At 33.2% G+C, this 26,068-nt stretch overlaps 5 protein-coding genes across 10 annotated transcripts; 4 read left to right on the forward strand and 1 right to left on the reverse strand.

The window, feature by feature from the left end:
• On the reverse strand, positions 3,441-7,949 carry LOC109328781. 2 transcript variants are annotated; one of them, XM_019562400.1, is made up of 11 exons: positions 7,347-7,949; positions 7,202-7,256; positions 6,983-7,082; positions 6,694-6,898; positions 6,367-6,420; positions 6,140-6,282; positions 5,158-5,737; positions 4,863-4,977; positions 4,699-4,748; positions 4,282-4,425; positions 3,441-3,860 (listed from the first exon to the last, which is right to left on the reverse strand). In XM_019562400.1, the coding sequence occupies exons 1-11, from the start codon at positions 7,857-7,859 to the stop codon at positions 3,618-3,620; spliced, it is 2,202 nt and encodes a 733-aa protein (XP_019417945.1). In that variant the 5' UTR covers positions 7,860-7,949; the 3' UTR covers positions 3,441-3,617. The 2 variants fall into 2 exon arrangements, with proteins under 2 accessions (XP_019417945.1, XP_019417944.1); XM_019562399.1 differs by having other exon boundaries at positions 6,367-6,426.
• LOC109327770 lies at positions 9,978-10,346 on the forward strand. The gene has a single exon (XM_019560920.1). It carries the CDS (start codon positions 9,978-9,980, stop codon positions 10,344-10,346), a length of 369 nt encoding a protein of 122 aa, XP_019416465.1.
• On the forward strand, positions 12,968-19,204 carry LOC109327950 (5'-nucleotidase domain-containing protein 4). Of its 4 annotated transcripts, none has more exons than XM_019561134.1 (18): positions 12,971-13,308; positions 13,533-13,590; positions 14,056-14,372; positions 14,548-14,625; positions 14,710-14,930; positions 15,676-15,768; positions 15,957-16,040; positions 16,357-16,467; positions 16,843-16,948; positions 17,027-17,089; positions 17,280-17,333; positions 17,480-17,537; positions 17,831-17,907; positions 18,210-18,280; positions 18,362-18,422; positions 18,502-18,561; positions 18,666-18,728; positions 18,810-19,204. In XM_019561134.1, the coding sequence occupies exons 3-18, from the start codon at positions 14,085-14,087 to the stop codon at positions 18,945-18,947; spliced, it is 1,626 nt and encodes a 541-aa protein (XP_019416679.1). In that variant the 5' UTR covers positions 12,971-13,308; positions 13,533-13,590; positions 14,056-14,084; the 3' UTR covers positions 18,948-19,204. The 4 variants fall into 4 exon arrangements, with proteins under 4 accessions (XP_019416678.1, XP_019416677.1, XP_019416679.1 ...); XM_019561135.1 differs by having other exon boundaries at positions 12,971-13,261; positions 13,531-13,590; XM_019561133.1 differs by lacking the exon at positions 13,533-13,590 and having other exon boundaries at positions 12,968-13,308; positions 18,210-18,268.
• LOC109327952 (putative DNA-3-methyladenine glycosylase YfjP) lies at positions 20,334-24,295 on the forward strand. 2 transcript variants are annotated; one of them, XM_019561139.1, is made up of 3 exons: positions 20,334-21,538; positions 22,802-22,918; positions 23,759-24,295. In XM_019561139.1, the coding sequence occupies exons 1-2, from the start codon at positions 20,436-20,438 to the stop codon at positions 22,911-22,913; spliced, it is 1,215 nt and encodes a 404-aa protein (XP_019416684.1). In that variant the 5' UTR covers positions 20,334-20,435; the 3' UTR covers positions 22,914-22,918; positions 23,759-24,295. The 2 variants fall into 2 exon arrangements, with proteins under 2 accessions (XP_019416684.1, XP_019416685.1); XM_019561140.1 differs by lacking the exon at positions 22,802-22,918 and having other exon boundaries at positions 20,338-21,538.
• Positions 24,867-26,037, forward strand: LOC109327956. Its single transcript, XM_019561144.1, has one exon. It carries the CDS (start codon positions 25,269-25,271, stop codon positions 25,965-25,967), a length of 699 nt encoding a protein of 232 aa, XP_019416689.1. The 5' UTR covers positions 24,867-25,268; the 3' UTR covers positions 25,968-26,037.

The raw sequence follows: 26,068 nt of genomic DNA on the forward strand, positions 1-26,068 counted from the left end.
CAAGTTTTTTGTTTTGTTTTTATATTTGTTTGTGTGTGTGCTCTAAAATTAAAATTTCTAGTAGATTTTTAGAATAACCAAAAAAATTAAAAGTTTAATTTCTGATAATAAATATTTTAAAAGTATTTAGTTACTTATCAAAAAAATGTAAGAAAATTCATTAGTAGTTCTAAAATTTTTAAAACTAATAGATATTTTAGCAATTGACATCTATTCACATCTACAAAGTCTTATAATTTAATTTGCAACTCATATTTTTTATTTCTTTAAAATTTCAAAACGATAATTTTGGTAACATTATTCTTCTTCTTTTCGAGTATATTTTCCTCTCCCACTTACTCATTCAAACAAACCTTGGCCAACTTCATATGACAAAATTTACATCAATTTAAAAAAATTATAGACCATGAATGTATTTCTTTACCCAAAAAATACGTAAGTGGTCAAGATCACATATATTTCTTTTAGAAAGAAAAAAAGATCTAATTTGATTTAACATTGTCACATATCTATTGGTTTTCAACAATTTTGTTATTGTTTTAAAGTAATGTAATTCCATTAATATGCAAATGATAATGTTTGAGTGAGATAAATTTTGATAATATTAAGTTTCAATGGATTTTTAACCATTTTAAAATCTTAAAGACCTACTTGTTTATCATTTTTAGCTGAACTGGTAAATTCTACCTTCAATTCTCATTACTCTCAACATTAAATCCAGCATCATTGTTTAAGTGATTTTTGTTGTTGTGTAAAATTAAATTTAAGTGAATGTTTACCTTTGGCTTTTACACTCTCATGCACAATGCTCCAGAAGAATAACGATTATGCCACCATAATGATTAAAACAAGGACAAGTTCTAACTAAAATTAAAACAAACGATGTAGATAACCATCAAGCTATATCAATGTATATGTTCATTAACTCATACATTTTTTCTTACGTAAGATTTCTTTATTTACATTTGGAATATTTAACAATAATTATCTCTTATATAACCAAATTTATAAAATCTTTCGCTTTTTTGTGATTAAGAGCGAAATTTTACACATGAAGTGCGTGGAGCTAATATGTGTTCACTATCCATCACAACATTAATTTTGTAAACTGTAATATTATTTTGTTAATCAACAACTTTAAGTATATTTTAAATCTAAATGAGTATTTTAAAGATGCGTTTAGAGATAAAATACAAAAGAATAATAAGAATAATTTGATTTCTTATAGGAGAAATTATGAAATTTAGATGTTGAAATTAAATGTGTTGGAGAAGACTTGCAAAACTGAACAAAATCACTCTTATATAGCAAATTTAAAAATCTGACTAGCATTTGTTTAGGCCTTTAGGGTACTTAGAAAGTAATTAACAATGAATAATTATAATTATAAAAAACACTTTTCTTAAAAGGGTAGCTGAGACTTTTTGTCTTCTTCTGTGTAAAGTTATTATATGAATATGATAGGGTTATAATAGAACGTGTTACTATCCAAATTTGCAAAGGCCAACAACTTTCATTTCAAACTTCAAAGATTGTATGATGAGGGTGATAAAGGTAAAGGGTTTTTTGGTCTTTTCGAATTAATGTGTATAATTATGCTTCACTGGCCATCACTGCAGATTTGAGGATCAAATCCTGTGTTTGGGACCCGCCGACTGGAAAGTCCAGCTTATGACGTGGAACAACTATTACACTTCAAAATAATCATGGCACCAACCATCTCATTCGAGGTATAAAAAATGTATATATTGTCGATGCATCATTTATCATATTTTGATTATTATTCGTAAGGGTTAATGATAATTAGAAATGAATGATATATAATATAGTAATAATATAAAAAAAATTTACACTATTTTCTCCTAAATTATCCATCTTACTTGTTATCTCAATTGTCATTTATTTTTACCATATGAAATTCTGAATAATAAACTGTATGGATAACTTAAAGAATTTTAAAAATAAAAACTCAATGTACCTTTTTGTCTATTTGTTAAAATACGAAATTCACCGACCAATATTTTTTCTAACGAATTCAATCTTCAATTTTTTTTTCCTTAGATGACGTTAGCCCGCTATCAAAATTATTATAATATGTTCTCTTAGTATTTTAACATGATATGAATGGAGGAAATAACGTTGCATGACTCAGAACTAAGTCACTATCAAAAGACTAATTTTGTGATACTTTAGTAGTTAAGCAAAACATGATTCTAATGATACCAAAATTCGATATTTGGTATCTAATAAGAACATGTGTTAGATGGGATAGCACCGTGTCCTAAACAAAATTAATATTTCATCTAAAAGATACGGTTATGTTTGGTTTGGAAAAAAGAAGTTAGGTAAACAATGATCAACAAAGAAAATGAGATGATTTTTAATCATTTTTATACTATAGAAAATGAAAAAAAGAAGTAAGAATAATTTAAATAATAAATTTGAGAACTATTAAACTCTATCACGTCACTGTTTCAATTCCCCTTCTTCACTTTATGTTTTAACATTGGGGTTAAATCAGAGTACTAGCTTTTTGTATGATTGTCATCATCACAATCATAATGTATAGAGATTATTGTGTGCAAGTGTGATCGCTTTTTAGGGTTAGCCACTTATTCTAATGACATTGAACTATATGTTGACATTTACGTTCTTCAAACTTTATAGTAAAGTAACTACTCTTCTGTCCTCAACAATGAGACAATTGCTTGTAGATTTATTTTCACCATTAGGATAAGATATACCTATAAACACTACTACTATAGAATAATAGTATTGCATAGAATATTTTTGTATCTTAGAATGAAAGAAATATACTATAGAACAAAAGAAAAGAGTGTATTACTTAAATTTTAATTATATAAATAATAAAATGGTAGAAAGAATACAAAATGAGAATAAAAAGGTAAAATTGCTCTTACACTAGTTATTGTGATGGTACAAAGATCACAGCTGGAAGGTGTTGTGACCCTACACTTGCTTTGCAACTTGCATGATCTCAAAAAGAAAAGGGAAACAAATGTCCATATGCAATCATTTCTAATTTGATTAATGTTGGCTGCTTTCAATTTCAACCATCTCCTCATTTGATAGAAATACACACATATTTGATTTTTTTTTATAAATTATTACCATGAATAGCAACAACAAAATTTGTATCTTTGCAATGTATATTATAAGTTGTTTTATATAAAAGAACTACTCCATCCTTCAATAAAAAATTAATCCACCACATTTTGTTTCTCCCCACATTAGGTGAAAAAGTGAAATTATACAAAATCATTTTTTCTCTTAAAAATATCACATTATGTATGATTATTATTTAAAATAATTTGAATAATATATAGTTAATAGTAAATTTACTTAACATATAATTTATAGCTAAAATTAATATAACAATGGTATTATCTATTCATAAAAAAACTCATCACTTTATTTTCTCTCTCTTTTTCATATCAAACAACCCTTAAAATTCATTATTTTTCTCACTTCTTTCTCTCTATCTATACTTTATCTTATGTTTTTGTCTTACCTTATTCGGACTGTAACGAAATCAAATGATAGGTGACAAAAGTTTAAACATAGAATACGACCAAATTTTCTCATCTCCATCAGAATCAAACTTGTGCATTTGTCCTAGTTGGCTTTTTAGCCAACTTAAATGCATCAAATACTGATTCCTTTTGCTGAGCTTCGGCATGTTGGACTGAATGCTTTGCATGTATTGAAGATTTCCTTAATATCTCTAAAAGCGATACTGTTGACTCTTGTGATGCAGAAATCAAGGCACTATACTTATTCTGTGTATTTCTTTGGAACTTAGCAGAGAAAGTTTTTGGTACTTGACTCTCCTTTTGAATCTGCAAGTTGGAAAAAACCAAACAAATTAGCATTGGAAAATTGACCAAGAAGCTAGCTAGTATCATAGGCAATATACTTATTTTTGCATATTTGTAATGAACAAGGGGAGACTGATTTAAATTTGAAGGATAAGCAACTAGAGAAGTGAAAAATAAACCAAAATCTCAATACTTTTTAGCTAATCAGGGTGAATATACTTTTATTTTCTCATTTACACGCTTGCTCACTTTAAAGGAGCTTCATATTTGTTAACATTAGGACCAACAGACTCCTGCTATAATATTTAAGATAAATGTGAACCAGTAGCCATATGTGCAAGGTGGAAAATTGAACTTTGAAGTAAGGGCAACACTTTTTTGAAGGCACAAAGTTTTGTTTCTGGTATACTATGCTAATTTATGAATTTCTGATAGTCATTACCATGTCTGAAGAATCATCTGACAACGAGATTGAAGTCCTGCTATTGCTGTCATCTCGCTCAAATATAAAAGATCGAACCTTGCTTAATCCATTCTTATGAGTTGGAGGCATAAAATGATTTGAAGCCCGGCCAACAAAAGATGACTGCAATATTTACAGTAAGAAGTCAGTCATGGCACCTTAAATATAGCTTACCACATGTTCTTATTATCCAAGTATAACCTTGAAATTGATGTCCAGTAAAAGTTATTTTGTAAGACAAAAGGAATACTTAGAAACCATCTCACAACTGAATTTCATGGTTTTCAAGCCTTACTCTCCGTAAATCAATTCACAAACAAACTTTAATTACTTAATTGAGAAAGTGGGCATAACATTGCTTCATCTTTTCACTCTAAGTGCTCAAACTATACCTACCTTCGATGATATATTTATGTTCTGTCCAATGTGCAGCATATCAATGGCAGCTGCAGTTTGAATTAATAGAAGAAACCATTAGTATCCTCAGTATCTTGAAGGCATTGACATAAATTGTATTTGTTTCAATAACTCCACAATTTGTTCAAGTCAATAAATCTTACAAGATGTCCTTCCTTTCCTCTTGGTATCTTGCACAATATTTAGTTTCTTTATGCGACTGAAAACTTCCTTGCTACTTTCATCCTCAGACGGTGATAAGAATGTCGCTTTGTCTTCCTGATCCACGTAACAACATTTAGAAACAGCTGAAGTCAGTTCGTACTGAATTACATAAGACTCGATACATGGAAATACAAAGATGCAATAATCATCGTAATAATATCAAATTTTAGAAATACAGCAAGGTGACAATTAACTTCAGTAGGCAACTAAGGTTGCTTAGAAGGAAGAACTCACAACTTTATCAAAGAGGCACTGTTTAGCTAGCCTCATCTCAGTTTCATCATCATCTGATGATACATATGCATCATCTTTATCTGTAAACATCTGCGGGATCATCTGCTTCACCCTTTTCAGATTGATTTTCACAGAATCTGATGGAGCTATGTAGTCTTCAGCCTCATCATCAAATTCATTATCACTTTCAGTTTCTTTGCTTTCCTCATCTTCCTCTTCAAGTGATGTTGATTCTTTCAATTTTGAACCATGATTAAGTTTCTGTAGTATATTATCCATTCCAGCTGTATCCTGTTGCTCAAGCCACTGCTGGTGGAGTTGGTCACGCTTTTCTCTATCAGTTGCCTTTTCTTCAAATTCAGTTGCTATCAAATCTTTAAGATCCTCCATGTCATCATCATCTTCACCTTCTTCATTATCTTGGAAATGATGTATGTCATTATCACTATCATCTTCTTCTTCTGCTTCTTCATCAACAAAAGCCTTAACAGGATCACCACTTGGAGAGGAAGACAATGGAACTGATCCATGTAAATGTGGATCTACATTCTCCTTGTCGTAGTACTCATCATCAGAAGAGCTGGAGAAACAAAGCACTAGTTATTTTCGACTTGCGGAAAAAGGAGGAGGCAGAAGTAGCCAGTCCACAACTAGGCAAAATTTAAAATATAAAAAAAAAAAGGTTATGTTTTTTCAAAGATTAGGACACAATGGTCATCTGCATTGTGCATTAGTTGTCATTGCATCATGAAAGAGTTTTCCAACATAAAATAACATCCATGTTTTTTCTATATTTGTGTATTGAACATTTGAACCCAAACCACCAACCATAGTTAAGTTTATCCCAAGTAAAAATCCTAGTTTCAACATTGTCATAAGTCACAATGGTGACAAAGGCTTTAAAATAATTAAATTGTTATGCGACAAATTGTTTATGATGCTAAATTGAAGAATCCAAAGGAATAAGCTCCTAAACACATACACATCATCATCAGGAGGAGCAGAATCAAGTTGCAAGTTCATTGCAAACGTAGATGGCTCAGACACTTCATTTGAAAGGTTGTTGGGCTTCTCATTTACAGCCTCATCTTTCACACCACTTCTTTCGGAATGAGAATAGATCTCCTAGAAATTGCAGACAAAACAAGCAATTAGCATATAGATATGCATTTGAAGGCAAGCATTCTTCTTGAATGGTTGAGGGAAAACCTGTGTATCACCAATAGGTGCTCGAAATATGTCACCCAAATCTGAACCTGCTCCCTGAAACTCAATGAAAGAACACAATTGCATCTCAACATGATTGAAAACAATTAATTAACAAACAGCTTAAAAAATACACATTTATATTAGCCATCTTCTACGTGTAACACCCACGTAAGAATTTCAATTAGTCAGTTTATATGTGACCATAACATTTCTTAATACTACACATCAATGAAAAGGGAAATGGTGATGGGAGATGCAAATATTTTTTGGATGCATAAAATACCATGTAGAATTTAATTTCCATGGGAAATGCATATTTTGACTTACCATGGGTGAAGGAATGCTTTCACAGCTTACGCTATCCACAGCATCTTTAGAGCCATCAAGATGCGTACTGAAACCGATGTTGGTGGGTTCAGGGCAAGTAGGAGTTACTTCTAGTTCAACTTCTTCAACCTTATCAATCATCTCATCATCCAGACAATACTCAGAGCCATCATCAGTATCACTATCAACATAATTAGAACTAGATCTGCAATTCTAAGTATGTATCAATATGCAATTGCTATCTATGATAAAGAAAAAGTAATGTGCATGCTAATACAAAACCACCTACTTTTTCAAAATCTCTAATTTCCTCTGTCGAATCTTATCCAGTATGGAAGAAATGGGCTTCTGAACCAGAGTAATGGGTTTAAAAGCTGCATCTCTAGTTTCTAGACAAAGCACATAGAATACAAATAGTACAAAATCAAAACAAAGCACAAAGAATACAATCAGTACAAAATCAAAACAAAGCTAAAATAAATAGCACAACTCCTAATAATGTTTGTACCTCGAAGAAGACGTTGAGATTCGGCACGAAGCTGCTGGAGATTTTCCCTTCTTTCCTGTGAAATCACATAAACAACAAATTAAACAAATCGAAAAAGAAATGTATCACAATGTTTCACTATCCCAATCGAAAAACACATGAGAACCTTCTCAGCTTTTCTTTTATTGAATACAGATTCTCTAGCAATCTTCTCAGCACGATCAACATCAACTCTCTTCTTCTTTCTCCTTTTCTCTTTAAACTCTGCAGAACTATCAAAACTAGACCGTTTTCTCTCTAACTCATGGCTCTTCATATCCGCAACGCCTTCAACCTTATCCTTCTCCAATTCTGAACCGATAACATTTCCATCAAGTTCATAACCCACGGAATCGAAATCCAAAACCCTAGACGCAGCGGAACCATGATCCTTAGGAAGAGCACTTAAGCTTCCAAGGTTAGGGACAGATCCAAAAGTTAACTCCTCCAAAGGATCATCAGAATTAAGAGATCGTAATTGTTGAGAAGAATTGTTGAAAGTAGGGACATGAAAATTGACGGATTTAGGTGGAGAAAGTTCAGGAACCGTAATCGCTTTTTTCTTCAAACGCTTAAGCTTTGGTTGAGGGAGAAAAATGGGAGAGGAAGATAAAAGATCAAAATCTTCGTCGCTATTCATATCACTGTTTCAGACGAAAACTCTTTGGTTTCGAATAAGGACGGAACATTACATCATTCTAATCTAAACCTAATAACGAAATGGCGCCAAATGCTATATATTTTTTTAGTTGTTTATTTTAATTTAAGAATTTTTAACACTAAGAAATGGCGGGCGAATGGTTGAAATTTGGATTCACGCGCCGACAGAAATTTTCTTTATACTTTCTTTGTGGAAAATTTCAACAACACCATCGAAGTCAGCGTTATTGGCAAATGTATTGCCCACACTTAATAATTGTGTGATAATAAATACCCTATTTACGAACTGACGTTGATTCAAGTAGTACATGTTTGAGTTCTCTTAAGCAAGAACTCGGGTTCGAGTCTTGTGGATGAAAAAATGTCCATTGAGAAAGTTAGCCCCATGTATTTGTAGATGTTTCTGACTCGGACAAGATTGCCTCCAATGCGAGAATACATGTGAGAAGCAAAAAAAATACCTTATTCAGATTCAAATCAGTCACATGTGCAAAACACGTGATGAATACATTAGTCTAGTTAGGAATTGTGATTTGTGAAAGATATGGACCGATATTGGATTTTTGGTTATCCGATTAGAACTCTTCCTCAAATGTAGTTTGGCCAAAGAAGATTTCCATTAGTATTTAGGATTTGGGTATCCCTGAATAGGAATAGGAATGGATACCGAAATTTCCTTATACTTGTTGATACTTATAACCAATGCAACAAATTAATCGTATACTCTGTGTTGTTAACAATATTTTGATAATAAACACAAGAATTTGCACACCAAAATTATCGATCACTCCTTACTTCAATGTTTATGTGAAGCACCAATTCATCGAATTGATAAAATGGTGATTAACAAGGAGAGTTAAAAAGTTGCATGTACGTATTAAAATATACACTGAATATATATTACATCAACACATGATATTCTTTTAATCTATATGTTATTTAACTTACCCATCTTGATCCTAAGATCTCCAACAGAAGGAAACAAGCATATTCATCCTCTCCATAATCCCTATTATAATCCATGTTGCAATAAATCTATTTATTTAACAAAGATGGGTGAATGATGGATCAGGTTGTATGGAAGATTTTCATTTAACGGTAAAAAAAATAAGAATGGTAAAAGAAGCAAGAGCAGAAGTAGAAGCAGGTAAAATTGTGAGACGAGCCAAGTAACAATAAAAGCTGAGGACACAAAACCCGGGAAGAGACAGGTCAGACTGAAACACTGAGAGTGAGTAGTACAATACACCAAACCCAACTTGGCTGTCAACCTATGAACCACACCCTGACGCTGAGTTTATTCAACTGTGAAGTCATATATTAGATACGTGCAGAAGAGTGAAAAAGTTTATAAGTAGAAAAATTCATAAAACTAATATTTTAATGTTTTAGTTTAAGACATACTGTCTGACATGTGACTCTCCACTCTTTTCATAGTGGTACATAAGACATATACCTTCATCCTCATGCTTTGGTCCACTCCCCTTAGACCTTAACCATGGTTACTTACTTACTGCCACTGCTACTTTCTCAACCCTTCCAATTTCGTGTTTATTTATGGGCTCGTCATAGACCAAGACGTTATTCTTAATTTAACCCTGCTCTTACCAACACATGTATATATATTCGTTCTTTTCCCTTGTAGTGCAGAAGAAAAAGTTTATGTAATTATTATGTATGTGAAATGGCAGGCACCTCATGCAATAATGAATAGACAAAGACAAATAATATGTTTTCTTTACTCTATTCTATGGCTATCTACTGATATATTTTTTATCCCACTTTATAGTTGAGAAGGGTGCTTGCTTATATATATATATATATATATATATATAGCGTTTGCACAATCTGGATTCTGGTCAAAGATATTGGTCTACTTGATTTTCACATATTGAGAGAGAGAAGGGGTTTTGCATTGGAAAGAAGTGATTCTAGATTTGGTTTTTATAGTATCAGATTATTGATGATATAGAAATCAGAAATAGTGGGTATTTGTTAGGGGTGGTAGAGTAGTTGAAGCTTATTGTTATCAATATTATTTTTATTAATATTATTGATTGGTATATTATTAATAAAGAAGTGTATGTTTACTATTGAAATGGGAAAAAAGAAACAGAAAATGAAAGAACTTTCAGTAGCAATAGCTGAGGCTTCTTCTATACAAGGTTCTGAGACGAGGCAACAAGAGATTCAACCTCAGCTTCCAAGAAAAAGAGGTAGGCCTCGTAAGATTGTTGTTGTGGAAAGAAACCAAGAGAAGAAAATAGAAGAAGCAAGTGAAGGCACAGAAAGTTCAATGAAAAAAGAGGAACAACAAGAGGAATCAGCATCAGCATCAGCATCAGCATCAGCATCAGCAACATGCATAAGTATTAATACAAAGGAAGAAGAGATTCAACTTATTCCTAAAGGTGAACCCTCCAGAAGCAGGGCTAGGAGAAAAAGTAAGCCAAGAAAAAGCACTTAAAAAAATAGATTACTCTTTTTTCTTTTCGTTTATTCTTAATCCTTGAACAAAGATTTTCTTCCTATGTTTGTCGTATATTTTAAGGATTGATGATATTAAAAGTGATGTTATTATTATTGTTTGGGAAACACTTATCCAAACAAGTTCCTCTTCACTTCTTTTTAGGTTTAGTTTATCTAATATGTTCCAAACACTTGCATAAAGGAAGTTAAGTTTGAACTGCTTAATGGGTATGCTATATTGCTTAAACTTATTGCTAAAACTGGATGTGTATTATTATGAATGGATTGGGTATGATAGTGATATTGGGTATTTTCTTAATCTCACAACACAAACTTTGCTTAGTCCTTTAATTTTCTTTTATATATCACAGCTATACTATTAAGATAAGATTGATGATAATATGATAATAATAATAACAGTGTATATGGCTTTGATGTATTTGTAGCTTAAACTTGATGATTCCTATTTGCTTAGACTAGATGTTATTATGAATGAACTAATGATAATGATGTTCTGGTATTTTCTTAATCTCGCAAAGCTTGCTTATACATGTCAAATATAAATTAGAAATTTACAATTTAGTCGATGAAATATAGAAATTTGACAAGATTAGTTGCTAAATATAATATGAAAGAAACATATTTATAAGCCATCTAAAATAGTTTGTCAAATATAAATTTATATTGTATGATTAAAAAGGTTCCATTTTTAATTAAGCTATAAGCTTATCAATCATACACTACATTACATTCAACCATGGACATCATCAAAGGAATTTGTTTTTAGTATGTAAGAGGTGTTAAAAAATGTGGGTAAAATGGTATAAATATATATGAATCTAGATCAAATATCATTCTAAATCTATTTGGTAGGATATAACGATAACATTTTAATGATATAAATTAATGTATTTTGTTTTCCAAAGTGCAAAATATACTTTAGATCATTTCAATAAGATAAAGTACAAGTTACAATTTAGAGTCTATGGTGTACATTTACTATGGTTGATTTCTAAATAAATAGGCATGTTCATAATACTACATGATTTGTCATATATGTGCAACATATTATCATAATCACAAATGTTATTTTATAATTAAATGATTATGAATGACCACGTTATAGTATAAAATGTGACATGCACTTTAAAGAACCCAATTTTCCACTATGTAAGTCAATTATAATTTTTACGTCATTTTCCCTTAACTTACTTCCTACATGTTGTTTTTCTCTTCTTAGATTAATTCCTATCTCATCACTTCATCATCATGATTTCATCAACCACACAACAAATAACGCATATATTACCTTAATTTATACCTCTTTATTCAATGCATATCTCTCCCAAACTCCTATTCTTTTAATCCTACACCTAGATTCGTGTAGGAAGAACATATTCTTGCACATGCTTTTTTGTTCTTTGTTATTTTCAATCCAATCATTAATAAGAATAATTATATTCTCTTGGTAAATTATGCCAAAACTATTCTTAGTAGTAAGAAAACAACACATATTAATTTTTTATGTAGGTAGAAAGTGATAAATATTACTTTTTTATGGTTAAAGAAATTTTATTTATTCTAACGGGAGGAGTAATATTTTCAATATTAAATATGTCTTCAAAATAAATAAACATTTTATTAACTAAATGGTGACACTAGTAAAACACTTTTAGTTATCCCTCCTCCCATTACATTATTTACATAAGCTAACCTATATTTTTTTATCTTACACGAATATACAAGACTTAGCTCGCTTATCTAAACATAAAATATGAGTAATATCTAATGTGACAAAGCTTGTAAAGTGCATGGGGATAGGAGATGAGTTTTGAATATGGCTATGGAAATTGGATTGTAACATTCAATTGGAAATATTGGGAAATAGTCCCTAGATAGGATAATTATACCAATTAAATATAATCATATCCATTAAAACTTGATATATTAATAAAATTTATTTATTAAATTGTCAATTTTTCATTTAAAATTATAATTTTTTGTGTGAAAGTAACTTAATTTTTAGTAAAATATTATTGTAGATGATCCAATATACTACTACTAACTTTATTCTTACTTTCAAAACACATCTACCACTAATAACCCATCTTATTTTAATAAACGTTTTTGCAAATAAAAACATTTTACCAATTTATTTATGAGTTTTTCAATATATTTATATATATTCAGCGGCATGAATAAAGATATTTTACCAATTTATTTATTAGTTTTTCAAAATTAATATATAATTCCAGTCGCATGAATTAAAGTGCTATTTTGTATCCAAATTTTTTTTAGTGCTATTTCACCACCCTCGTCGATTTAATAGTAGAATATTTAAAGTGCTATATTTATATATATATTTTTTGCTTTACTATGATTGATTTGGAACAAAACTTTGATACATGATTGTGGATCCTCTTCCCTACTTATCCCCAGAAACAGAAAATCAGGAGAAAATGGCTGAACCTAGCAAGCCCCATGCTCCTCCTATTTCCTCCACGTGGCATAACATGTCATCTCAATTCTGAACTCACAAACTCAAACTCGAACCACAGCATCCTCTCCATATATCTTCCACTAACGTATCCATTTCGTTATAATAATAATAATAATAATAATAGGCAATTGAAGAATAATCCAATATTATACCGAATCTAAATTGTAATAATAACTGAATGATGCGAATGTAATACCCATGCAAGCATTGAAATCCAATAACGAAAAAGTAGTAAATGCTAATTTTGTTGAATCTGATTCCTTCCCGATACACACGCCATTGTTTTTCTTTAATTTCTTCTTCACCATACCTACACCCTATTTAATAGCCGTGCACGCACCAACCATGCGATTTATAAAGAAGCCTCTCTCATTTTCTCTTTCTATTTTCTCTCCTCTTCTTTTCTATTCTCCTTCTTCAATCTGCGCCAATTCTCATATCTCTCTCGCCACGTCATCAGGTTCGTTTTTCTCTTTCCGCCATATTCAACTAACTGTTTTTCTTGTTATTATATTTGCATTGTTGAGTTCGGTGAACTCTTCATTCATTTGCTATAGCTAATAACTACATTCTATATTGTACCGTTATTATTTCTGAATTTGGTGGGAATGTTAGATAGATAGGTAAATAATTTGAAGGAAGTTAGAGAATTACTATTTTTAATTTCGTAAGTTTAATTTTTAGGGTGCTTGTTGGAGCCTAGCTTGGGGGAATTCATAGACTCGGAACATAGCTAATCAAGGTAATATATCCAAGTTGTTTTTTCAAGGAAGGGATTATTGTTGTTGTGGTTTTTTTGTTGTTGGGATTATTCTACACCGTAGATTGAATGGTGACTGCAATTTTGGATTTAAAGCTGGTTACTTAGTCGAATTTGCCTATAATCACCCAATGTCTTTGCGCTTTTATTGACAGAAAGATTGAACTAACCTCACCTGTCCATTTTATATGTACATGTGATGTGTGTGATTTACAATAAATGCATTTTTTTTTGGTTTGAAGCCTTTTTGCTCGATGTGATTATTGTCAGTTAAGCATTTTCAATGTCGAGAGGTGGTCTTCAATAAATGTCCTATTATCCTACTATTTTGGGATAGTATTTGAAAATTTAAGGGCCTGCTTGGATTGCATACTGTCATTATATGTGCCAAAGTGATTCCTAATTGTTACCAGAATTTAATTATCTATTGTGAATTTAATCTATCAGGAGTTAAGCAGTTGCGCTGTCAATACTTAATGGACGGGAACCATGGAATTGGTGTAAATGATGGAAGATCAGCGGAATTGCCGGACAGTGAGAGTCGCAAGCAGCCATGTGTGTGGTCATCATCTCCTGGACATGGATGTAAGACTGATATAGGCAAGCAGATATTTTGCAACAGGTCATTGAATATGAAGAACATTGTTGCTGTTGGATTTGACATGGATTATACTCTGGCACAATACATGTCTGAAACTTTCGAGACTCTTGCTTATCAAGGCACAATTAAAAAGCTGGTTTACGATTTGGGGTACCCTCGAGAGGTTTGTCTATTAGCTATTAGTCTTGTTGCTACTTTTTGTGTGCCATGTTTGGTAAAGTGTCTTCTTCTTTTTGCAGTAATTATGATGAAATTACTTTATTTATTCACATATTCTTTATAGGTACAATGTATCTTACGTTTTACAGTATTTTGGTTAAAAAATATTTTTGTTGCAGCTACTAAACTGGACTTTTGACTGGAATTACATGGTTAGAGGCTTGGTTCTTGACAAAAAACGAGGCAACATCCTGAAGGTTAAGACCGAACAAATATTGCATGAAAACTATTATTTTTCTTTCTCCATTTGATTGTTGGATTGGTGGTATGTATGAATTTAGATGGATCGCCACAAGTATGTGAAAGTAGCCTATCATGGATTTAATGAGTTGTCAAAAGAAGTTAAAGTTGGGACCTATGGAAATACTTTAGTACGTGATTCTTTCGATGAGCCAGACTATGCTCTAATTGATACACTCTTTTCACTGGCGGAAGCCTACTTGTTTGCTCAACTGGTTGATTTTACGGATGGGAATCCTGGAAAATTTCAAGAGGGTGTTGAGTAAGTCTTGTTTTCTGATTGCATGAGTTCTGTTTGAGAATTGTTGTATGCTTTTATTTTCAAGATCAATTGCATACTACAGCCAAGGATATCATTGTTTTTATTTTTCAAAACAGGAGGCAATCTCAGTTAGGCTTTTTCCTTTTTAAGGAATTTAGTTAGTTATTATTTTTTAATGATAAACTACCTGGCAAGCAGCTGTGGTTTTTTTATGGGTATGAAGGCAGCAAGAACACTGCCATTAAGTATTGGCTTCATAGTCCTGCCAGGACTTTAAAAGGTTAAGTTTGCTTGCTGCTAATCCTGTTTGTATGAAGTACAAAACAATAACTTTAGCTACTATTGCTATATGAGACAAAAACTTTAGAGGGTGAGCCTTTGTGCAATGGTAACGATGTTTGCCTTGTCATGGGGGTCATGGGTTAAAATCACTTAAACAACCTCTACTCTTGTGAGGATCTACCTAGACCCCAATAGGTGAGAGCCTCATGCACTGGGCCGCCCGTTTACTATTGCATCGTGAGACATGGCATGTAAAATAAATGTGGAATGTATAATTAATGCTAGGTCATTAACTCTATTTTTTCCTCTCAAATACTGGAAAGTCGTAGGTGGGTGTAAAAGAGAAATGAATGGGCATCGAATATATTTGTATATGAACCACCAAATAGAACTTTAAATAACTACTAAATATTAACGTTCTTCATGATACATATGATATATCCTTTATTGACTGTCCTTGCAGTTATGCTCGCATGTACAAAGATGTTCGAGCCGCAGTTGATTTGTGCCACCGTGATGGAACATTGAAGCAGATGGTTGCTAAAGATCCCAAAAGGTATGAATATAAAGTTACTGAACTATCAAAGTGAGAAATGGACATCCAACTTTTGTGCTAACAATATCACGGGATCTCAGTTAGTGTAATGTTTCTTTTTCAAAATTATGAATTTCATCTATCATCTACTGCTTCTTGATGGAATTATTCTGATTTGATCACTTTTCCATTTGAATTTTATCTATCAGGTATATTAATGAAGACACTGCTATAGTGCCCATGCTTGAAATGCTTAGAGAATCTGGACGTGCAACATTTTTAGTGACGAACAGGTAGCTACAAGTTTTCTATGTAATCATAGGGGAAAATTCAGTAATTAGTCCCACCATGTTGGTTGTTAATGATTGATTGAACAATCAAATTGGTAAACTTTTTATAAGACACACATTGGTTAAAAAAATAGTGCCAAGTGGGAATTGTGGTCATATGTCACAAAATCACAAGGATTGAAAAGTAGTTTAAATTTTGTAATGAATTGATTTTAGATAAAAAATTACGGGATTATCTCAAAAAGCACTAGTTGGTTTCCTTCTGTACAGACACTTGGCTAATGTTTTTTGAACTTACATAGTTACATGTCATTGGCAGTTTATGGGACTACACAAATATTGTCATGAATTTCCTCTGTCGTTCCAACATGGCAGATGGCAGTAACAATTTTGACTGGCTTCAATACTTTGATGTTGTTATCACTGGCAGGTTATGTTTTACTCCTGTACCTAGTTATATTGTGAATTTCTCCTTTATTATCAAATTATGGCCGTCAGATTTCTACAACGTACAAAATATGTTGAGTAACTAAGATGCTTGCCAACTGTTAAAGTTTGGTCCATGCATTGATTAGTGAATTGCATTTGCAAATTGTTTTAGCCAGACCATAGTATTTGTCTTCCTCCCTTGGAAAAAACCATGCATCATTCATTCCACAAACCTGATAATTTATAAGAAACATCCAATCCAAAACATATTTGGGATGCAACTTCACTTTGTGTTTATAATCTTGAAAGCTAACCTTTTGATTTCTTACAACATTCAATGATAATGCTTTCCCGATCAACTCCACCATTGATACAGTGCAAAGCCAGGATTTTTTCTCGAAGAAAATCGTGCCAACCTATTCCAGGTTGTCCCTGAGACTGGAATGCTACTTAATACAGATAATGGCTCTCCAGTGCCTCAGGTTAGCACTAATAGCATATCCTTTTATTCATTCCTTTAGTGATCTTGCTTGAAAAACTTATCATCTTTTTCATGAAAGGTGGGTACTATCCCAGCAAGGTTATTCATGGACGATGAAAAGCATGCTTGTCCAGTTTTCCAGGTATATTAGAAACCAATTTACAGAAATGAAAATCATCATTTTTTGTTTATGTGAAACAATTTGAAGTTGGTGTTATTTTAATATTCACTTTGTATCCATTAAATGTTTGAAGTACACAGACTGTATCCAATAAATTTTAGATACCACAGCATTTCATTATTTATATTGTGATTAAGAATTTCTACTTTAGGGAGGCAGCGTTGGTCATCTGCATAAACTACTTTCCATTGAATCAAGTTCACAGGTAATTTTCTCATATGACTAGAATTTGAAAGTGCTGGTTATTTTCACTGAATCACTGTGGCAGTTGTTGATTTAGGAATTCTAGTACTTGAGGATTGTGTTGTTTTATTGAGGCTTCCTGTAATAATATCATTGCTTTACGTGTAGGTTCTGTATGTTGGGGATCACATTTATGGAGATATACTACGCAGCAAAAAGGTTCTTGGTACATCACATTAATCCTTATAACTATTCTATCATAGATTTTGCATTCTAATTCTATCTGTGTGGGTTATGTTATTAGACTGTTACCTGTAGATATGGTTTTGTAGGAGTATAGAACTATGGATAACTGGAAATGTAACTGAGAAAATGAGACATCGATGGAATCTGAATCCAATTTGTCTTTGTTTATGTGTAGAAATCCAAATATTAACTTCTTTGAATATGTATATATATTTACGGATTCTCCTTCATGTAACTTATATTTGACTGTTATGCAATGTGCTTGATGAGCAGGATGGAGAACAATGCTTGTAATCCCTGAGCTTGAAAAGGAGGTTAAACTCCTCTGGGAATCGAGGGATGCCCGCAAGGTGCTTATTAATTTTACTACTTCTATTATTATTTATAAAAATAGAAAAAAAAGACAGTATTAGACTCAAGTGTGGCTATTGGATGGAATAAAATGGTAGGGATCATTCTCCCATCCAAGAGCCACAAAGCATGTCAAAATCATTTTATAAAAATTTCTGGCAACCTAGCATTTTTCAAAAGAAATGGTCTTCTGACATTTTTATTGAGGCGTGCTTTTGTGTTGTTCTTATTCTTCTCTGCCATAAACACTTCACTAGCTAATACAAATTCAGGAAGATTACTAATGAATAGTCTTGTGCAGGAGCTCCAGATCCTAAGGAGTGAGCGCGATTGTATTGAGGATGAAATACATCATTTAAGATGGTCTCTCAAGTTAGTGTAACTCGCAGACCTCTCAATAGCCCTGCTTTATTATATGTATGCAGTCTTAAAGAGTAGTGGTCCATTTTTCAGATTCAAGAATCCAGATCCTGATGCCAAGCAGAATTTATCTTCAGAACTTGATAAATTGGAGGTTAGGCCTTTAGTTCCATTGCCATCCGTGGCGATCCAGTTTCAGATATCTGATATTGATTGTTAAATTTTTTTGGCAGCTTGAAAGAGAGAGAGTAAGACTGAGTCATCAAGAAGCTCAACGAAAGTTACATCAACGGGTAGCAAGTTCACATCTTCTTCTTCTTCTAGTCTAGTTACAACATACCCATTTCACATTGTATCACAGATGTTTATTCTTATTTTTTTGTAAAAACCATTGCAGTTTCATGAGCCATGGGGCCAGCTTATGAAAACTGGTTATCAAAACTCTCGCTTTGCCCATCAGGTAAAATGTTACTCTAGTTAGTAACTGGTTCATCTGTGAATGGTAATTGTTTTAATGAACTTGGCTATATGCATGGTGCAGGTTGAAAGATTTGCATGTCTTTATACTAGCAAAGTGTCTAACCTGGCCTTGTTCTCTCCAAACAAGTATTACAGGCCCAGTGAAGACTTTATGCAGCATGAATTTGGAATTCTGGCTTATGAGCCAGCTGAAGTGTAAGTTTAGAAGTATATAGGAATTTGGGGCAACATTCCTTTGGGTTGGGAAATATGAACTCTGCATCTTTGTCCTTTGTTCTTGTTCCTTGCCTCACTTCTCTGTTTTAGTCATTTTCAGTGTCATATAAAATGTCCCCTACAAAGGGAAGAAAAGATGGTTATTAGATTTTAGCATTGTATAGCTCCCTTGTGTACTTCACAGAATTGAAGTGATTGCTAGCAAGTAATAGCAACTACTGAAATTGAACATTTTTTGCATACATTTCCTCCCATAATACCTTCTTGATTTCTAAGATTCTTTAGGAAAACAACAATTTTCATCTACCAAAGAAATGGGAATTTAGATGGTAAACTAGTAATAAGACCCATCTAGTTTGACTTTATTTAGTTTTTTCACATCCATTTTAATCTTAAATGAATTCAAATCCAACATTTTTTACTTTTCATATTGCCCAATGAATTATAAATTTGCTTAAAAATATTAATAACAACGTCATAAATTAAAAACTTAATTATTCATTACCCCCAATCCTTTATAAATGTCGCCTTGTATTCTAGATTCATACACTATCATTTTTTTATCTTTTCATAATAACAGACAAAATTATGATGGTTAAAGAAATAACAGAGTTTGGTATTTTATAATTTAGGTTTTTATTCAAGATGTCATAAAGATCTTTTCCTTCTTTTAAACAAGTGTATCAGAAAACTTATAAAATCAATATCTTTATATATTTCAAAATACTTTTGTGGACTAATGTTGATGCAACAAGCCAAATTAGGTCGATATTCGTTTGAAATTTGACTCACTATTTAATTTAACAAACTTGATTTATAAATTGAACTAGTTGAACTTGAACTATCAATTGATCTCGTTAAATAAACTAGTCGAGTTTGAGCTTAGTACAACTAATCTATTAGATTCATGAGTTAATTGAATTGTACATATAGTATAGAATCTTTAAATGTGTATATATTATAAAAAATAATCATAAATCAAGATGACAAATTGAATTAATTAAGATCATGGAATGAACTAAATAATATTTTAATTCATGAGGAACTAAGTCAATTTAAGTAGACTAGTGAAATGGAACAATTGAAGAACTAAAATCTAGTGAATTTAAGCTAAAAAATAGCTTTTATTAAAGCAAACCAAACTAAATACAAATTCAATTAGATTATGCTTATTTCTGGCCCTCATTAAAAATGTTTACTCAAGGTGCACAACAATCCAAGGAGGGGTTTGGAACAATCTGAGAAATAATGGTGATTTATGATTGCAACAAAGTTGGGTAAAAACCAGCCCGAGCCCAGAGAGTAGAAAGTTCACGTGCAACACGCATGGCGATGAGGAATTGATAATGGATTTTTTGAGTGTGACGAAAAGCCGCAAACTGCACACTGAAGGTGGTTAAAGAACGAGTTTTGTTCTATATTCTCATTTCTCTCTTTGTTAATAAAATCTGAATTTATTCTCTCTTCACATATGGCTGACCAAACACAAGGTCAACCACAATCCCTAATCCCAACCCATATTCAACCTCATCAACCTTCACCCATTCCCGCCGTCGCGTTAACCACCGTCTCCGCCGTTACTATTGCTAATCCTCACCCCACACCACCGGACTCTCAACTAAACAATGCTCCTCCACCATCCAAAATCCCTCTCCGCCCTAGAAAGATTCGGAAACTCTCCCCTGACACTGCCACCTCTCAATCCCAAATCGAAACCGCAAAACCTAACTCCGCCACCGCCACCGCCACCGCCACCGCCAAACGCGGCACTAACAGAAATATTAATCAGCAACAACAGCGAGCGCTAGTGGTTCCAAGAATTGTAGCTAGGTCACTCTCATTCGAAGGTGAGGTTGAGATCGCGTTGCGTTACCTTCGTAACGCAGATCCGTTACTCGCTCCTTTGATCGATATTCACCAATCCCCAACCTTCGATACGTTCAATACTCCATTCCTTGCTTTAACTCGCAGCATTTTATACCAACAGCTTGCTTATAAAGCTGGCACGTCAATCTACACGCGCTTTATTTCTTTATGTGGTGGCGAACCTGGTGTTGTTCCTGAAACCGTTCTCGCCCTGACCCCTCAACAGCTTCGGCAAATCGGGGTTTCGGGGCGAAAGGCCAGTTATCTTCATGATTTGGCTAGGAAATACCAGAATGGGATACTGTCTGATTCTGCCATTGTGAATATGGATGATAAATCGCTTTTTACTATGCTTACTATGGTTAATGGGATTGGATCTTGGTCTGTTCATATGTTTATGATATTCTCTCTGCATAGACCTGATGTTCTTCCAATTAATGATCTCGGTGTTAGAAAAGGGGTTCAGCTGCTTTATAATCTGCAAGACTTGCCTCGACCTTCGCAGATGGATCAGTTGTGTGAGAAATGGAGGCCTTATCGCTCTGTTGCGTCGTGGTATATGTGGAGATTTATTGAAGCTAAGGGAACTCCTTCAAGTGCTGTTGCTGTTGCCACTGGCGCCGCCTTACAGCAGCACCAGCAGGAGCAGCAACAACATTCTCAACAGCCACAGCTTTTGGATCCCATAAATAGCATGTTTAATCTCGGGTAAGAATATAACTCATATTTCATAGTATGATTCATTTTTAGGTTCTGCTTAAGTTTATATGGTTCAGGTGATCCTATCGTAGATAGTAGACATATGAAGCTAGCTGCATTTGTTCGCATAACATTTGGAATGTGAATTTCATTATCACTTTGTGTTGTTTCTATGCTTTTATTTCAAGTTAAATTGAAATGGATTGTTTATGAAGATGCATCAGTAGATTTACCCCCTCATTATTGTATACATTGTTTCTAGTGGCAACCTAAGCTATTGATCCCATATTTCAGAATTGCTTGGGAGCTTTCAAGCTGTTAGTTTTCCTTTTAGTTAGTACCAGCACTGCGTAGGAAATATAGGAGCATGACTTGAAAAAGTGACCTGCTCCTGAAACAAGCAATTGTAGTCTAGCAAGTACTCAGTAGTGCATTTAAGATTTTGACCAGGCTTGTTTCTTTGAATTTATTGGGGAAAACTTCCCCCTCTACATATGCTTCCTGTTAAATAATTTTCTCATCAAGATACACACTCTCATATTGTGGAGGCATCATGCTTTATCCTTTCTTTACCTTGTTGAGGTAAGGTCTTCATATACCTGTTTGAATGTAAGCCAAATAGTATCAAGGGCTAGTCTTAGTTATGCAAGCTAAGCTTATGCCAACTGTGACTATTGTAGTTTCACTACCTTTGTAGGTCTTCATATATAAACTCATTCCTTTTTATTCTTCTCATTAAGAATATCAAATCGGATTGTGGCAGTTACAAATGAAACAGATTTTACGTGTCCCTACAATAACCAAAAAATTATTTAGTGTTAGTAAATTTGCTCGGGATCACAATGTCTATCTTGAATTCTGCCCTACTTAATGTTGTGTGAAAACGCAGGGCACCAATGAGCTTATGTTAGAAGGATTACTGGTGCTGATGCTCTATAAGTTTTATCAATTTCCTCTTATGCACCTCTGTGCATATCCATCTGCTAAAACTGCAAATAGTGCTCCTCTTTTTCCTAGTATTTGTGTTGCTTCTCTTGCTACTGATATGCATGTAAATGATTTACTTCCTAGCCAAATTACTCCTAAAGCACTATGTTCAATTCTAGTTCTTTACATTGTACAAATTTCTCTTGTAAAGATGTAGTTAAAACTATGCAGCTTCATGATGATTCTGTTGTTATTGCTGGTAATTCTTTGCATAGTCCTATATCTTGTTGTAACCTAGTTAACAACAATTCTTCTGAATGCAATAATGTCGATTCTTCTGAACAGTTGGGATGCGATGAGTGGAGGCAAGGGAAGTAGAAATAATGAGAGAAAATGGTATATAGGTGGGGGCAGAGAAGATGCTGGGTTATTTGAGAATTGGCCAAGGGGGTTGTAGATAGTGACAGTTCCTCAATGTTTTATTGTTTTTTCTGTTTCTTTGTTACTAGTTACTATTTTCTGCACCCTTTCTGGTTACACATTTTGGATTGTAGGGAGCTTAGCTCCAAATTTCTGGTTGAATATTATTTCGTATTTTCCAGTTAGTAACAAACTTTCATATGAACCTTGGGGAGAACCACTCTGCAAAAGGTAGCCGTTTTGGTTGGATAGCCCAAGGCCATATAACCCCCTCATTGTGAGAGCTATACCACAAGCTAGCCATTGTGGTTGCAGTCCAACGTATAAACCTCACACTGGAATCCCGTACTTCTTATATGAGACTCAAGTCCCCATACTTAGCAAATGGATCCTGACATATGTCTAGTTTAGCTGTTGTATTCTGAGTGTTCAAGTAACATTACTCTTTGGAGTCGTCGTCCTAACAGTATCATGACTAATAAAGGCATAATGCCATTGTTTCCTTTGTTCCATTGATATCTCTCCTATATAGTCTTATTAGTATATTATTCGGAATATACTTATCATATGCTATGTTCTGTTCGTTTGTTTTGGATTATGCTTTATGGTGTCTTAGTGATGTATCCACTATTGTCTAGTTTACTTGTTTGTTCTTTGTTGGTGCCAAAATAAGTATTTCCTTACAATTTTTATGCATCTTTCATGACTTTTTACTATGTTTGGTTCCAGTGAAGGAAAGGCTTGTGATTTTCAAGGCATAAAACGAATCTTTCCCTTCCTTCCTTATTCTTCCGATATTGTATATTATTTGAGAGATTATATTGACTTTCTAATAATGTAGTTATCATGCATGTCTCTCATCTTTCCCGTCATATGTTATAGGGCCGCCTGTGCTTGGGGACAATGATTGCTCATGAATAGAGAAATTTCATCTTGAAGTTGCAACTTGCAAAGCCACACCATGAAGCCTACTCAATGGTAGATCTTAGTACTGAAGCTTGAACATTGGGAGCATTTGAGGATGCATGTACGATTGCCTTATGTTCAATAAAGCCAGTGCAAGATTATTAAGGCCAGTCCTTAATTTTGTTTTGTTATTACCAATAGCTATAGTTGTAGGAGTCCTACTTCGAGTTATGAAGTCGTCTTTGGTATGACAAAAACTGATTAAATTGCGGTGCTTCTTTGTCTTTGCCGCTTGGTAATGTGAACCTTGTTATCTTATGTACCTTTATCTCGCGTCCTTCTAGTGAACATCTATGTTAAGTAGAATTCGTATAAATAATTGTTGGGCTTATTCATATAATCCCTTAAATTGATACATCGTATGTTTATAAGTTATGATTTGACCACACACGAATTTGACAGTTTCGTTCCTATGCTTTTGTTAATAATATTATGTAATTATTATTATAAATACACCAAAGATATACACGCTAGTATCATTCCAGAAATTTGTTGTGTGATATAATTATAGTGATTCGAGTATGAAGTATGATTGATATTTATATCACTACATTGTTACTTTTTCGAGAAAAGGTAGCCCTAATCACCCCGAAAAAATGAAGTTATCCTTATTGGACAATTTATTATTTATCAAGGACAATCCGTTTGTAAATACAAGGGTTATATTCTCATCGGATATGCGTATGTTCCTTCTAGTTTTGGTGATCTTCACTTGGAATATTAATGGCTGGATCATGCAATTCGAAAGCATGTTTGTCTACATAGGAAATTGAAGCATTGGTGGTTTTTCAGTTTTATCCCATATCATATTCAATAAGAAATAAGAATCAATTGTTATAGAGAACAAATGGAAGGACTAATGATTTAATCCATAACAGTATAAAAAATTATGCACAATCAGTGCATCATCCACCCTTCATTTGGATTACTTTTTGTGAAAAGTCAAACATAATTGAAAATGAATGGTAGATAATAGAGTGACAGTGTAAAAAATTCTTACACTGTCGGGTGTATACATCTTTTTCTCTATTTCATATTGCTCTCAAGACAAGGATAGCTTGTGTAAGTCGTTTACTTTATGACTATATCTTGTTTCTGAATTCTTTTCTTCAAGGAGAATATGAAGAAAGGAACTTTATGACTGCTTTCAAATGGGCTTGCTAAACCTTTTGAATGGTGTTCTTGAATCCATTTTCTGAACACCATGCACTTATGTATTATTGTTTAATGTTAGGCGAAGAATATTCTTAGAATTTCTTCCACGAGAGGTTAAACAAATCTGTTCTCTGCTTCAAGACAAGAATGGTTGGCATTAAAACAGTGTGAAATGCATCCAATTCCAAAGTATAAATTCTTAGTGTTGTATATATAGACAAGTAGTGCATTAAATCCAAACCTTGTAAAACTCATCCTCTTTTGTGTAACAATGTGGCAGAAAAAGCAGACATTACGTTTTAGGATCCCATGGTTACATCCAAAACAAATATCAAATTCTTGTTCCAAATCAGACACTAATACTAAAGCATCAATTCAAAAGCCACCATTTGGGTACCCTATAGAGAGAAAGATGGTGTCTGCCACACAAAAAGACATGAAAATAGTGAGTTCAGTAGACCCAGTCACCAACAATGTTTCATCCCCTGAAAACCCTTATCCACAAGCTAGTGTAGTAACTCTGGCTGGTGAAAACAAAGGAGCTATAATGCACATAGGTTCATCATCTAAGAAAGAAAGTTCAATCCCTATACACCGTGCTTATAAGACCAACCAAACAGAAGAAACAACCACAGATGAAGATGAAAATTCATGTGAAGATTCAATAGACAAAACATTTGTTAACAGTAACATACAGAGTATGAATAATTCGATGTTGTTGCATGGTTCAATAAGTGGAAGAGACCCTGGTGTTCGTCTCATTCTTCAACCACAACATAGTATTAAGTATTTGGATACTGGGAACAGTGGCAAGGGTCAAATAGTAAATAAGTCAAGTTACCGGCCACAGCCGGTGGTTCGAAGACGATGCCTTAGAGGACTATTATTGGAATCGAGTGACTCTGAGCCTGATAACACTAACAAGCCTAGTAGACATGGTTGTAAAGTTCCTTGTGGAGTAACAAATTAAACACAACTTTGGATTTTGATATTTCATGTTTACTTGATTATAAAATCTATATAATATAATATAATATGTGCAAGCCAATTAAAATGTTATTTTTTATTATT

Source organism: Lupinus angustifolius, chromosome LG15, assembly GCF_001865875.1.
Source record: "Lupinus angustifolius cultivar Tanjil chromosome LG15, LupAngTanjil_v1.0, whole genome shotgun sequence".
Classification (NCBI taxonomy): Eukaryota; Viridiplantae; Streptophyta; class Magnoliopsida; order Fabales; family Fabaceae; genus Lupinus; species Lupinus angustifolius.